The sequence below is a fragment of the Athene cunicularia genome (assembly GCF_003259725.1).
Source record: "Athene cunicularia isolate RWA chromosome 1 unlocalized genomic scaffold, athCun1 chr1_part2, whole genome shotgun sequence".
Classification (NCBI taxonomy): domain Eukaryota; kingdom Metazoa; phylum Chordata; class Aves; order Strigiformes; family Strigidae; genus Athene; species Athene cunicularia.
Window position 1 is genome coordinate 76,691,206 of NW_020799092.1, and position 16,167 is coordinate 76,707,372.

General features: G+C 38.2%; 1 protein-coding gene across 3 annotated transcripts in view; it reads left to right on the forward strand.

The window, feature by feature from the left end:
• The window catches only part of USP6NL (USP6 N-terminal like), a 123,665-nt gene that overhangs the window by 78,741 nt on the left and 28,757 nt on the right, over positions 1 to 16,167 (forward strand). For all 3 annotated transcript variants that reach the window (XM_026868244.1, XM_026868243.1, XM_026868245.1), the window contains 3 exons: positions 10,073 to 10,180; positions 12,972 to 13,081; positions 15,799 to 15,847. In XM_026868244.1, the coding sequence (XP_026724045.1) occupies positions 10,073 to 10,180; positions 12,972 to 13,081; positions 15,799 to 15,847 (267 nt within the window). The remainder of the gene's footprint in view (positions 1 to 10,072; positions 10,181 to 12,971; positions 13,082 to 15,798; positions 15,848 to 16,167) is intronic.

A 16,167-nucleotide genomic window follows, 5' to 3' on the forward strand; every position in this document is an offset into this window, starting at 1 on the left:
ATTAAAATTATTTTCTATGTGAAGTTGCAGGTGAATTTTAAGGAAGTGAATTGCCCATTAATAATCTTTAAATTGCTTTCAGGATTTTTAGTGTCATATTTCTTTTTATCCTACTCAGACAACAAATTAATGGTTTTGGGGTAATGACAGAAAGTGGGTTATGTTAGGTATGCCATTAAGTGCTAAGTGCTTTTACTTGCTTTAAAAGATAGATAGGGATTTTTATGTGAATAGTTTATTTGCTGGAATTGTAGTCTTGGTCATCTTAAAATTATGTAAGAATTTCAGCTGAAAAAAAACTTGCTGGAGATGATATGTTCTCAACACTGTGTTCTGGGGAGGTTTTCATAACTGTTCCTGTGACTGTTTATGAATAATGCACAGAATATGAGGTTCCCCAATTAAAATTCCTTCTTCTCCTCAGTAGGGCTTAAAACTAGCATTTTCTATTGGGGATTCTGTTGGTATTTTCTGATGCTGCTGATCCACCTGTATTTCACTGAGGACTAGGGGACAGCTGTTATGCAGACCAGGTTACTGCCTGGATAACTGCCTGCAGCATTAGCTCACTCCCTTACCAGACTTCTGTTTTAGTAAATTATTCTGTGCAAAGTGGAAAATTTTAAAGGGAGAGATTGAGACCAGAATACTTGTTAGCCTGATTCTCAGATCCCTGCTCTACTACAATTCAAGTAGAGGGAAATATTTACTCAGGGTGTTCTCTGCTCATTATGTCTGCTTACTTTACTGCCTTTGGTTTTGAGACTACCAAAGCCAGTGGTTCATGTTTTTCAGAGTATAACTAAGAAGATAGCAAATCCATTTTCTTAAAATATGAAGTGAATGCATGAAAAAGTAATAATTTGTTTCCTAAATTTTTCTTATAATCCTACTGTCCTGTCATCTTCTCTGGAAGGAGAAGCTAGAGGTCATAACACTTGTGGCTTTGTTTCTTTACTGTGGCAGTTGGGTGATTTGAAGGTCAAGTGTGTTCCCAAGTCAAAGGGATGATCAAAAAGTCTGTGTTACAGCTACTTCATTTGCAAAGAGAATGTTAAATATGACCTTTCAAGTAACACAATTGCTATGTGTTGTCTAAGCAGCAGTGGTTTTCCTCTTCAGCCACTGATAACGTCAGTCCATGATACACTGACTTAACTTGAATAATCCTCTATTCACTAAGCATGCAGAAGGTATAGGAGATCAGCTGAACAGAAAGAGTTTCAGTTCATGAAACAAATTATAGGCTGAACTATAAATAGTAGTGGGAATAATTCAGTATGTTCATAAAGGGAATGAACTTTGCTTGAGGCTAGGAAAAATTTTCACTGATTGTTGAACCCTGGCACAGCACATAAGGCTATAAAAACAAGGGTGTTTTCCTTATTCTTTTTTGTATCTTATGTGGTAAGTGAACCAGAACATAAAGAATAAATAATAAAGAATCAGCCTCTCCCTCCCTCCCTCCACCCCACACCCCTGAGCATGGTGGAAAATCAGACATTATTTGTCACTGCTCTTTATGGAAAGCCTGGTAATGTTCTTAAGGTTGAACAAAACTCACGAATAAAGACAGTTGTTATCTGAAAGTGTGTTGGAAGAAGGCACCAGCTTTCCATGCTCACCTTCTTAAAGCACAGTAGCAGTAGTTGCAAGTACAATTCCTGACTCTTGCTTTCTGTCTTTGCTTTATTGGATATAGTGGTTAACATTGGAGAAACAAATTGGTGAGGAAAATGAACAGCCTGAATTTTAAAAGACTCACTTCACCTGACACTCTCATGGTTTCATTGCAGTCAGGCTGTTCCCCAAATCAGTGTTGCTCAGAAACAACAATGAAGGGAACATTGCAGCAGCAACAGTAATAATGTTGTATGTAGGCTTATAGATTATAATTGTAGTAGTGGCTTGGTTTTGGAAAATGGCATACTTGAGAGATGCTTGTGCTCTTAAAAAGAGAGAGCAAGGGAGAGTCAGAAAAGGTGATGGTCCCAGGGATAGAACAGGTATGTACAAAATACAGGATTTTAGACAGCTCGTTTGTAATGAGCCTTCATAATGTACAGCTGAAAGAGTTTTGACTTGAAGAAATCTGTTCATACTGTACACATACTGTAAATGAATCCATATATTTGATTACATTATCCAAAACTGTCATATGCTTAATTGCAAAATACAGTTTTCATTTAATACCCTTGCAGAGCTGCCTATAGTCTGCTTCCTATTTTTATCTGTCATAACTTCACAAGGAGAATTAATGAGAAAACATTAAAACACTGATGTGTGTGTGTGTGCGCGAGGTGCTTCAATTTACATCTTTCCACTATCTTTATTGCAAGATGAATATCTCAAGAGAGAGATGGGGCTCTGGGAAATTCACACTGTTTTCCCATTAGAACTTCTGTACTTAAACCTAATTAAAAACAAAAATGGTAGGGAAGAGGGGGAGTGGAGGGAAGCAATATGTGACCATGAGGAACTGGAAAGAGATGGAAGAGTTGTCACATTGAGACTAGAAATGTGCCAGTGTCTACAGTATTTGACTAATGATTTACAGGTAATAAAGGATGACACAATAAAATGAACCCATGTACAACTCCATGATTGTGTAGAATCACAGGATTATTTCAGTTGGAAAGCACCTTAAAGATTATCTAGTTCCAGCCCCCCTGCCATGGGCAGGGACACCTTACCCTAAAACCAGGTTGCCTAAATCCCCATCCAACCTGGCCTTGAATGCTTCCAGGGAGGGGGCAGCCACAGCTTCTCTAGGAAGCCTGTTCCTGTGTCTCAACACCCTCACATTAAATAATTTCTTCCTAATATCTAATCTAAATCTACCCTCTTCCAGTTTAAAACCCTTACACCTCATCCTATCCCTACACTCCCTGATAAAGAGTCCCCCCATCTTTCCTGTAGCCCCCTTTAAGTACTGGAAGGCCACTGGAAGGTTGCCTCAGAGCCTTCTCTTCTCCAGGCTGAACAATCCCAACTCTGTCTGTCCTCACAGGGGAGGTGCTCCAGCCCCCTGATCATCTTTGTGGCCTCCTCTGGACCTACTCGAACAGGCCATGTCCTTCTACATAAGAAGGTGGTGCCACAGTATTCCAGGAGGGGTGTCATGATAGTGGAATAAAGGGGAAGAATCTCATCCCTTGACTTTCTGGCCACACCTCTCTTGATGCAGCCCAGGACAGGGTTGGCTTTCTGGGCTGCAAATGCACATTGCTGGGTCACGTTCAGCTTCCCAGGTTCTCTGCAGGGCTGCTCTCAATCTGTTCTCTGCCCAGCCTCAGTTTCTGCTTGGCATTGCCCCAGTCCATGTGCAGGACCTTGCATTTTGCCTTGTTGAACCTCAAGCCTGTCAAGGTCCCTCTGGATGGCACATCCCTTCCCTCCAGCGTATCAACTGCACCACACAGCTTGGTATTGCTGGCAAACTTGCTGAGGGTGCACTTGATCCCACTGTCCAATGCACTGACAAAGATGTCAAACAGCACCAGTCCCAACATCAACGCCTGAGGATGCCGCTTGTCACTGCTCTCCACTTGGACATTGAGCCATTGACCACAGCTCTTTGAGTGTGACCATCCAGCCAATCCCTTATCCACTGAATGGTCCATCCATCAAACCCATGTCTCTCCAACTTGGAGACAAAGACGTCATGCGGGACACCTTTGCAAAAGTCCAGGTAGATGATGTCGGGTTGCTCTTCCCTTATCCACCAGTGCTGTAACCCTGTTGTAGAAGGCCACCAGACTTGTCAGGCAAGATTTGCCCTTAGTGAATCCATGCTGACTGTCACCAATCACCTCCTTATTTTCCATGTGCCCTAGCATAGTTTCCAGGAAGATCCACTTGGGCACAGAGGGGAGACTGACTGGCCTGTAATTCCCTGGATCTTCCTTTTTTACCTTTTTAAAAATGGGGATAATGTTTCCCCTTTTCTGGTCAGTGGGAACTTCACTGGGCTGCCATGACTCCTCAAGTATGATGGATAGTCACTTAGCAACTTCATCTGCCAGTTCCCTCAGGACCCAAGGACACATCTCATCAGGTCCCATGGACTTGTGCACCTTGAGGTTCCTTAGAGGGTCTTGAACCTGATCTTCTCCCACAGTGGGCAGTTCTTCCTTTTCCCAGTCCCTGCCTTTGCTTTCTGCCTCTTGGGTGGTGTGCCTGGAGTCCTTGCTGGTGAAGATTGAGGCAAAAAGTCATTCAGTACTTCAGTCTTCTCCATGTCCTGGGTAACCAGGTCTCATGTTTTGTGCTAGGGAGGGCCCACATTTTCCCTAGTCTTCCTTTAATTGCTGACATATCTATAGAAGCTTTTCTGGTTGCCCTTGACGTCCCTGGCCAGTTTTAATTCTATCAAGGCTTTCACTTTGCTAACCTGATTCCTGGCTGCTTGGACAATTTCTCTGTATTCCTCCCAGGCTACCTGTCCTGGCTTCCACCCTCTGTAGGCTTTGTTTTTGTGTTTATGAGTTTGTCCAGGGGCACCTTGTTCACCCATGCAGGTCTCCTGGCATTTTTTGCCTGACTTCCTTTTTGTGTATAAAACTCCTTGATTCCTATATGATTATTTAGGCTTTCTTTCAGTGGAGGCATCGTGATTCTTGCAGACACCAGTCTCTGAAGTGTGTAAATGCCCATGTGTCTTTGAGTGATTGATATTTGTCAAAACAAAGCTTTCATCTCCCTATTAGTCATTTCTTATGCAGGCAGTGTCATAGAGCAGCAAACTTTGTGTTTCAGTGTGGTCTTTTTCTAGCTTATGCTTTTATTTCCTATTTGTATTCTGCTGCTTAATAATCCAGGGTACAATCAACCACCACAGATAGTAAATCCTTCCTGGCTTAGTATGATCATAACTTTCAGGAAAGATTAAATAAAACTGTTATATGTTATATTCCCATTTGAGTATTTCCACCAAAGTGTTTCTGCCTTTCACTGTCTACCTTCATCTGCCTGTGATTGAAGTTGCCTAAATTGAGAGGGAAAGGAAGAAGAGAAACAATCAGGGTAGCTGGCAATTTTTAGCTGTCTGGCAGTCACACAGAATATAATAATCAAGTTTCTGCTTAGTTTAGAGTCTGAACACAGAACCTTAATGAAGAACCCTTTTTGCATTCCTGAGATTTTTTTGAATGAGGTTGAGCAACTTTTGTATTTTTACTTTTTCTTCCTTTTATGCAACCCACAGAAGTTGAAGAAACTCTAAAGGCAGCAGCCTTTATAAATATACTTTCTTTTCATTATAGATATACTTTCTTGTGAGACTTCAGATTTTAATTCTTATGCTTCTCATCACTGATTCTTTTTGAGGTGGCAGAGTCCCTCTGCTGCTTGTGCAGCTCTTCCTGACATAACTGAGAAAGTTGTTTTATTTTCAAGGAAACCAGTTTTATATCTTGCAGCAGCAAGAATGCCAGTTCCCATTCTTCAGACTAGTGCTGCATGATAGTGGCCTCGTTTCTTGTCCAGGAACTAATTTGGTTTATGAGCTGGAGAGATTGGGGCAGGGGAAGGAAAGGGAGGTTGTATGTTTTCCAGATTTTTTTGCACGGAGGCAACATTGAATGGGGATGTTATGGACTTCATTATTTGAGACGATAGCTAAATTGGAATATTCCAAATTTGAGAGTTTTTTGTTTCTTCTTGCTTTGTAAGCTTTTTAGTTCATATTATATATTCTCTTGTGTCACCATGGGAAGGTCCAGTTTACAGGTCTAATTTCCTTTTTCATGAGAAGCTCCTTTTGAATTCCCAGGTGGTAGGGCCTCATCTAGTGTCCACTTGTCCTTTCTACAGGATCAACAAAATTAGTAATAACTGCAAGAGTTTGTGACAACTAGCCTTGGCTGAATATCAGCTAAGATGTGATACAGAACTTGAACCTCTATTTTTATTTAAGTTGTGCTTATATATCTACCGAGGATGACTTTTTCTTTTTTCTATGTCTTATGCTGATGGAAACATCCTGGATTCCGTAACACCATTCTTTGAAAGATGCATGTTTTCATATGATTATTTGAGCTCTGAGTTTATATACTTGTGTTTTGTTTTCAGCTATTGTCTTAAGAAAACTTTAATTTTAAAGAATTTGTTGAACATTGACATGTTATTTAATCTCCCCACAATTAGAAGAAAAATTTACTAGATGAATTTTCAACTTTATTTTTTAATTATTAATTCAGAGAGAAGAGTAGGGTTTTGCAAATATATAGACCCAACCCAGTGTTTCTCAACATTTTCATAGTACATAAGGAAATAAAAGACAGCAGAGGGCAGTAGTGTGGTACTTATGGTAAAGATATTCAGTTATCTAATAATCTGTTTGCTCATTTGTATTTTCTGTAACTGTTTGGTGACTGATTATCAGAAATGAGTTTTGCCAGGAAGTGTGCCCTCTTTGCACCTCCCTTCAGGTATTTATATACATTGAGAAGGTTCTCCTGAGCCTTCTCTCCTCCAGCTGAACAGCCCCAGCTCTCTCAGCCTTTCCTCATATGTGAGGTGTTCCAGTCCCTTCATCATGTCCGTGCTCCTTCACTGGATTCTCTCCAGTATGTCCACATCTGTCTCGTACTGAGGAGCCCAGAACTGGACACAGACCTCCAGGTGTGGCCTTACCACTGATGAGCACAGGGAAGAATCAGCTCCCTCAACCTGTTGGCAATATTTTTGTCTAACACAGCCCAGGGTATCATTAGTCTTTACTTCAAGGGCCCATTGCTGGCTCCAGTTCAACTTAGTGTTTGCCAGGACTTCCAGATCCTTTTCTGCCAAGCTGCTTTCCAGCTGGGTGTCCCCAGCGTGTACTGGTGCATGGAGTTGTTCCCTCCCAGGTGCCAGATTTTACACTTCTTGTTGAACTTCATGAGGTTCCTGTCATCCCATTTTTCCAGCCTGTTGAGGTCCTTCTGGGTGGTAGAGTGACTCTCTGGCATATCAGCCACTCCTTTCAGTTTTCCGTTGTATATAAAATTATTCACACTTGCTTCCACATTATTGTTCGTGTAATGGAGCCTGTGCCATGAAAGGTTCTGTTCTTGAGTTACATTTATCTCTCAGGTACCTGGCAGACAGTGAGTCTTTGGTCTCATGTTCTGCTGAGTCTGTAGGCAGGATCTTGTAATGACTTGGGGATGACTGAAAGCTTTTTTTTTTGTCTGCCTAAATAAAAGAATAGTTGGAACAGCAGAGTCAGCTGGATACAGATCTAAAATGGTTTGCAAGAAGCTTTGAATGTTATTTGGGTTTATTCTGTCAGGTAGTGCAATAATTCAGATCTTAGCTACTGAAAATGTTTGCTTTCCTTCTGTTTCTTTTTGACATAACTGTGGTGGGCTAATGAAACTGCTGATCTCTTTGTCCTTTCCACTCTTTTTAAAGTTGTATTTGCCAGCTCATTTTTCAGACTTTTCTTTTAAAAGTGCATCCACAATTCTCTATCTCAGTTTTTACTTACTACTTCAGAGGGTCTTCTATTGTTTGGCTGTCTGGGAAGTGCAGGAGATGGGAAAACTGTATATACTATAGACTCCTCTGAAACTGGTTGTTCTTCTCCTTCAGTTTAATCTCCTGAAAAAAAGATAGCCCCACACTTTTGATGGTTTGAATTTGTTTTAATTCCATTTCAGTAAGAAACTATTATTACAAAGGCTTATTTTTGGCCTTTGATGTCCACCTGACCTTTTCCCAAAATATTCATTTAGGTCAACAGTAGCCTTGACAACGTATTCTTCAACAAACTGTCTTCATTAGTAGCCTTATGGTTGTTTGAGGCCTTTGAAAACAGGTTACAAAATGATAATTAATTGGCAAAAATGTTTGTTATCAAGGTATGCTGTTAATGTATTATGGGTCTCAGGAAAACATCTATGTGTCACTGGGGACGTATAACACTGCATTTTTTTCTTAAAAAAAATTTCTGTCAAGTTCCCAGAAAAGATTTGCACATTTGGCTTATTCTGCTTTCTGGTAGACAGGCTAATCTCTTCTTAGGATGACCACTGCAATTGGTTTTGCTTGGCTTTCAGAAGACTGAATTATCCCCTCTCTCACAAGCAGTTATCCTTGTTCCTGGGTGGACACATACTGAAGTTGTCTGTGTGAGCTGAAGTCTGGATATACATCTATAGAGAGGAGTTCTTTGTAGCACTGTATCTTGGTCTTTATCCTCACAGAAGAAACCGTACTGTCATAACTGTGCTCACATTAGAAGCGTTGCGGTTTTAACATTCTTAATAATATTAAAGCAGAAAAGTTTCTTTAAAAAGCACAACATTTTCTTTGTGGACAGCCTCCAGGCTTGCTGTTACATCTTATACAAGTTCCACATTTTCATTTGAAAAGGGGAGACAGCAAATGAAGTCATAACCTTACTTGTATAAGACCTATGCATTCTAAAACCCAGACATGAATCCTTGTTAGCGTTAAAGACATCTTCAAAGATCTGATATATCCCGAACAGCAGGATATTTGCAAATATACTGCAATGAGGAGTTCATTAATCTTCCAAAACTGGAGACGTGAAATATGTGAAAAAGAAAAAAGGATTCTGTCTTTGAGGAGGAGATTTCTTTTAAAATACTATTTAAGTTACAAACGTAACTTATTTATAAATGTTTCAAGGAAGTGATAACTTTGTCAATTGACATTTTTAAGGTCTAACAGTCATTGTAGGTTAAATGCAAAAAATAAATTGTTTGGGGAGGGGTTGTCTGTGTTTTATTCTCTTTTAAATCTGATTGTCTCCCTGCGCTGTCTTTAAAATAATGGTAAAAACAGGAGTTCAGAAAGGTTTGTTTTCTCTGTTAGAGTTCTCTGGTTTTCCTTTTCTTAGACATGTCTTCTGCAAGATGATAAAGTTTTTCTATGTTTTTAGAATTACTAGGATTCGGTTGTTCTGAGGCTTTGTTTATCCTGAGTCTCTCCTGGCTGTGTAAAGCCAAGACTTTAGACAGCTAGTCCATCTTTCTCTGTTTAGGGGCTTTTCATGCTCCTAAATGCTGCTGCATAGAGACACAAATCAGAAGAGAACTGAGGAAGACAGTTGTCAGTGCTCTTGATTTTTTTCAAATAAGCCCAGTAAGAACCAAACCACTGAATGAGAGTGCAAGAGCAGGGACATATCAGAGGCAAGACTGGTAAATAGTTTATATAACAACTGTAGTTACACACGGGTGCTGAGTTATCTCCTTCTGACTCATTTCTAATACAAGCTTTATGTGTCAGAACAGAATGTGCCAGGAATGGGGAATTTAATTTTCTGTTTTGCAGCTAAGAATCGCATGCAGTTTTGGTAGGTTGTTCCGTATTCTTAGAAACTGTAGGTAGAATATCTTTCATACGTCGTTTTTGTGCGAATGTTTTAATGTGTATTTAGAAAACTGCTTGTTAGTTTAGAAATATGATCTGAAATCTGTTAGTTTTAGAAACGGCACGTCCTGTTTCTTTTGGTGATCTCACGTGTGTGTTTGATATACATACATGCATTTCATCACTTGCAGTTTTATAAGAATTCAAAAATTAGTTTTGCCTTTTTTTTTTAAACTGATAGTCTTTAAAGCTTTTTGATATTGCTGATTGCCTTTCACCATTCCCATTTATAGTTTATAATTATAGTGAGTTATTTGTGGCTGGTCCTGAAATACTGTGTTGCTAAGAATCTGACTTTTTTGAGTTTAAATTACAAAATTTGGAGTGTTTCCAATATTGGTAGAATAAGTGCTTCTCAGCAGAGGTGATACAATTTTGCCAAGCATTCCTCCATGATGAAGTCCTGGCTTGTAAGCATCACCTGCATGGAGTGACGTTCTGTCCTGTGTGTCCATTTAGTTGCCTGTGCCTCTGCTGATTCTGTCAACAGATGTCCCAGATGATGCCACTGGACACTTCCAGTTCTTCAAAAGACACTGGAAACACTTCGTCCCCAGCTGATCATCCTTTTGCTAGGACAATTGATATAATTGCATTTTTGTCTTTAGCATATTGTGTATTAATGTTCCTTTTGTTCAGAATGCTGTAGATTTTATTGCATTTATATTTTATTGTATTTTTACAGTTTCACAGGAGAATTTATAAAGGAATTCCACTGCAGTTCAGAGGGCAAGTCTGGTCTTTACTACTTGATGTCCCTAAGATGAAAGAAGAAATGAAAGACTTTTATAACGTGAGTTTCTGGAATTTCCACTTACTATTAATTAAAAAATTTCATACAATAAGACTACAGGCTTTTTTTGTTATACATTATTAAAAAAAATATCAGAAATTGCGTTGAACTCTACTGCTTGTTTTAAGTAGGAGAAATGATACGTATTGAAAAGCACTTTTTCAGCTTACTGTTTAATTCTGTAATTCATGTAATGAATTGGATCTTCTTTCCATTTCTTTTCCCATCCGTGAATATTTGCAAAAGCCTTTCTAAAAACAAAGTAAAACAAAACAGAAAAAAACCCCCAAAACCCTGTTGCAATAAGAAGACATAAACCTCTGAAACTCCATCTCTCTGAGAAATGTCTGTTAAGCTAAATATCAGTAAGAGGAGTTTCAGTATTCTGGAGGGGATGGAGGTTGGTGCCTTAATCTTGTACAAGCCAGAACAAGGTGGCTATATTTCTGCCATCTCACCTCCAAGTGAAGCTTAGATATCCTTTACAAAGCACTGTCTGGTTACTTGATTGTATTCTCAGCGATGCAACTGATGACAGGATGTTAACCCCACAATTTCTGCAGGCATACATTGACCAATTAAGCATATCTCCTGCATAGAATATAAAGAAAATAACTATGTGTTACCCCCTCAGCCCCCGTCCTCACTGTGGGTAGAAGTTAAAGCAACCTTTGAATTATTGTGGTTATGTTCTGCTAAATTTTTCCCTACTAAATCTACTTTTTCCTACGGGTGTGAATACAGCTGATGGCCATAAGAGCTAAACTTCAGACCCAAGAGTGGAGAGTAAGGTTCATGTGCAGGCTAGTAGGTTAGGCAAAAGGGGAGTCAAATCCTTTAAAATTCTGCCTTCTCCTCTCTGTCTCTCTTTCTTTCTGCTAAAGGATTATAGGAAGAATTTAACTAACAGAAATGCAATTTAGTACTGTAGAGTTTTTAAATTTTTCCCTACAGGACTTTAAATGTTCACTGCCTTTTAAAGAAATAATGTCCGGCGTTTCAAGGAAATGCATTGCTTGTTTGATTTTGGCATTTTCTAATAGCTGAGACTTTGGGTCTGAGTAGACAAGGAATCTTGTAAGATCATGAAAGAAGATCGATGTTGGCATTGATGTCTAAATTTTGGTGTCTGTGATCTTCCTCTTAAATTATTTATTGCTCTTTAGTTGACAGGCTACTCTTTCTGACTGTTATATTTTGTTTAACTTCATGAGTAAGACTAGTGGCAGATCCAAAGGGATAAAACAGAGTTCATGCTGAATAATGTAGTTGTGGGAAAGAATACTGAGTAAAACTAGAAGCATTTAAAAATAGGTGACTTTATCTTCAGAAATGATTAATGCCATCTAGTGCTCAATGCAAAACAAAAAAAGTGTTTGTAGTTCAGATACAGAAGTAGAAAGAGTTCCTTCCATCATTATCCTAGCTTCTTTATTTGTGATAAGCTCATTTTACTGCTCTGCATTTTTCCCATTTCCTGAAGTGTTATTAACACTCCTCATTACAAGTATCACTTACAAAGTGCACACCTTAAAATTAGAAGGAAAATATGCACATTTGCTGTAGGTCAAACAGCTTCTTGTGCAGGGCAATTACTAGTTCTTAATCTGTCCTTTTTGTTTCTCAAACTCTAAGGACTCCGGTTGATTCTTTTCCTATATTCCAACAAATAATAGGCTCTGGGTCCTCGTGCCACCTTAAAACTATAAATTTTCTCCTCACTTTTCTGTCTGCCTGGGGGACAGATCATTCTGGATGTTAGTACTTTAAATTATACTGAAAGGTGCATGAAGCTGAGGCTGAGGTTAGTGTTCATGTGGTTAATGGCTGCTACCACTTGGTGCAGTGACTTCCAGGTCATTCCCAAAGTGCCTGAAGTTTGTGGTTATATTCAACAAACCGTATGGATGTTACGTTCCCTGTTTGATCCGTTTTTTTATTGTTGTCTTTGCACCTTTTTTACCTTGCAACCAGAATCTGTAGAGTTCTGCCTTTTAATTGTCTGTGGTATTCTCTAATAATGCCTACTCAGATGTAATGTTTTGAAAATACCATGTTGAATGCAGTTAGAAATGTCTTGCAAAGTCAAATTTTAGAGACAGAAGTGAGAATGAATGAATGAATATCAGGAGAAAATTATTGTAAGTACAAAAAAATAATGTGGCGATCTAACCTGTGCGGACTTCATAAGTATTCAATTCAACAAAAAAAGTATTTAATTGCAAAATTGGATTTAATTATAAAACATTAAAGCAAGTGCTAAAGTAGAGGTATCTACAACTAAATTAGATTAAAACAGAAAGAGGAAATGACTAGAGAAAAATCCATACATTCTTCACTGGCAGCTCTGTAGCTATTCTGCTTAGAGAAAAAGGCAGGAAAAGTATGAAAATGACATTAAATCATTTACTGAAAGTCCAGTCAGGAGCACTTGCATCTTGATTCTTGTTCTTGAGTAGTAAAATTCACTTTCTGTCTTTCTCCAGTGATATGCCTGTCTGCAAAATGGCAATTAGAAATTTGAAATGCTGAAACATAGCTTTGAATATGGGTAGTGAATGGTGTGTCACAAAAATGTGTATTATGGGCTTGGTCTGACTCTGTAGAATTTGTATATGTATATGCCTATTTTGGAAGTTAAAAGTGTTGTCCTGTGAGTGGCTATTCTATATTAAGTGTTTTAAATCGTAAGATGTCAAACACTTCAATATATGTGTACAGTCTGGCAGATTCTGCTCTTTTAAGAGTTCGCAATTTTAAACTTAATTTCTGTCCTTTACTGTTTTCCCAGAAATTGAAGTGTCAAGCACGAGGGTCTTCGCCAGATATTAGGCAAATTGATCTTGATGTAAATCGAACATACAGAGATCATATCATGTTTCGAGACAGATATGGTGTTAAGTAAGTAAATAGCAAAATTTTGTTTTGCTTTTCTTAAAACTGGCTTCTGATCTGCCTCAAGCCTCTTTGACCTGTACGAGCATATTGAATGTAAACTCCAGACTTTAAAAGCAGGATTGTCTGTGTGCAAAGCCGTAGTTACCGTTACTACTACAAAGCCAGACGGTTGCTTCCAATGAACTAGTTTTCCCTTGCTGAGAGATGGTCAGTAGCATTCCGAAGGAAACCATTTCTAAACTGTTCTTACCTTGTTTCATATTTAATAAAGAGTCTCAGATATAGTAAATGCAAAAGCATGGGAATTTCAAGCTAATAAAATTGATTATGCAGTCATTTTATTTAACTGTATATTTTCAAAACTAAAATCAATTTTTGCATCTCTAATAACTTTTATCTTCCCAGAGATTTTAGCCTTCCTCCAGATTTTTATATTCCTCTTCTCTTGGTATCTAAATTCAGAACCAAATAAAGCAGTATTTCACATGTGAGCACTGAATGTTTTACAAATGTAGGCCTTAATGCTTTTGGATTTCTTCAAAATGTTGGGTTTTCTTTACTCTTACTAGATGAGGAATATTAGGCAGCTGTCATCTTTAAAAAATGCTTAATAGTGAAATAAGTGGCAGTACAAACACCAGTATTGTTGCTAGCTTGCAGCATCAGCACCCTGCTGAGATGAAGAGGGTATTTTTTTCCCTTCTCTGACTGTATTAGTTCAGTTTTTAATCTCCTTTTCTTTCTAAGGCAGATTCTATGGTAGCCTGCTATTTTCAAAAAGCAATACTCAAAAGAGACTTTAATGTGATAACAAACCAAAAAATTTTCTTATATTGTTATTCTAGGTATTTTGTGGACAAATTCTAAATATGGGGAATTTCTCTGATGGCTGCAACACACTGTGGAGTACAAAGTGGAGATTCCCAAGCTGAGAGCTATTCTGTGCAGCCACTGTAGTTTAGATACATTTGTGCAGTGCTATCTGTGCTTGAGCTGCTGTGCCGTGCCCCTCGGTAGTACTGACACAGTGCCATGCAAAAATCACTGTGGTGCTTCTGGGCCTCAGTTAGTTTTTATGCACACATTTTAGATGTTAGCAGAAGCTTGCTACATCATCAGTTTGGGGTTAACGCAGGCAGAGCCAGCTCCAGTCTCTGTAGCTGCATTGTAAGCATGCCCTCAGAGTCCACAGGAAAGCCTTTGGCTGCATAAAGCAATTTCACACTTGGAATAGATCTTGGAATTGCTGTAGATATATTATGCATTTCCAGCGATGCCTCGATGAAAAATTCAGAAATCATTTCACATAGCAATGAAATAAAGTCCCCTGGGTAAATCAATAGCTTGTTTGACTTTAAAGTAGACTGTATGTGTTTGGAGGTTGGTTCCTTTACAGGTCTTTGGTGGTATCATCTAGTGTAAATAGCACTAAAATTACCATTATTTTACGTATCTTACTGTGAATGAGATTGAGTTCTTATGTTCAGTTTCATATGGTCAGCTGAAGATTTAGAAGGTTCTTGTGTACATTTGGGACCTTTTAGTCTGTCCTTGTGAAATAAGACTCCAGGTTAATATTATCTGCTCCTTCAGGGTGTACACTTTGCTTACTGAAGAATGGCTAAGCTTCAGTTCTGCAAGAGGGCAAACAAAAATATCATAATCTAGATGTTTTGGTAAAATTCTCCAAGTGTGCATCCTCTTCCCAATAGAAAACTTTTTGCTTATACTTTCTTTTTTTAACCTGCTAGTATCTATTTCTATACATCTGGGTAGTGACAGTCAAGAGAGAATTTTGCTGGACAGAAAAAGGACAATATGCAAACTCAGCAGTTCAATTTTATCAGTTTTAGTTGTAGATAAAAGTAGACATTCAGATTTCCAAATTGTCTCCCCAACAAATCACAAAAAGTGGGTGTGAGTTTAAAATTAATTACAAGAGCTCTCCACCATTATTTCGATATAACTCTGATCTTTTCTAAGGGGGATGTTTTGGTTGAGTGTTTTGTTGTTTTTTTTTTTTTTTTTTTTTTTTTTTTTTTTTTGAGGGTATTTTTTGGTCTTACTACCTTCACAAGTTAGACTGTTTTTACAGAAAGCGAAGGTCCTATACAAAGCTCTTTGTTGTAATCCTAGCTCTGAAGTACGTGGAGATCAGTACACTCTGGAGGACTGAGCATAGATGCCAAATCAGAGCTGGTATTTTTTTTCTTAAGTTTGACAGTAGCAGTCACTAAAGCAGCCTTTAATTTGGGTGCCAAGATTAAGACACCTTTGTGGCTGCTCTGTGTATTTCAACTCTTCTACATCTCTGTTTGAAATTAGTAACAGCTGTTACTGTTCTGCAAGCGCAGAAATCAGGTCTGAGGTGTTTAAAATTTGGCATTCAGAATAAATTGATGTTTGAACTGTAGCCCATTCTATGTTTCACTTTACCTGTCTGTAAAAATTACGGTGTGACATCATTGCCTTCTTAAAGTATTATAGGTATTTTTTGAGAGCTTTCAAAATGTAAAACATCAGAAAAGTGCTAAATACAATGTTGGTTTGAAATCAGAAGTGCGTATCATTGTAAAGAGTGGTTAATCCTGTTCTTTAGTGCTAGATGAGTTAAACTGGGGAAACAGGTCTCCAAAACTTAGTTCACTACTTTCAAGTTTTTCTGTTTTTACCAAAGATAATATTATAGTGCTTTCCTTTTCTACTCTTATTTTTTCCAGGCAACAGTCTTTATTCCATGTTTTAGCTGCATATTCCATATACAATACGGTAAGTTGTGTACCTTCATGCTTAAATAGGGTTTCTCTGAACATATAATCAGATAATAACTTGCAATTTTATATCTTCTTTCTCCCTAAAAACAAACAAACAAACAAAAAAACAATGTCAGAGACCTTTGAAAGTACATAGAAATAAACTGTTGACATGTTTTGAACTGAAGTTAAAATAAATCATCCTGATTATGAGTAACTTACTGGACAGACCGTGCATATACAGTTCAACTGAAACTAAGTATTGTGTCTAATAATAATGAATTTGTGCAGTGCTGGAATTTTATACTACTGATATTTTCCCCCTTATTATATGCC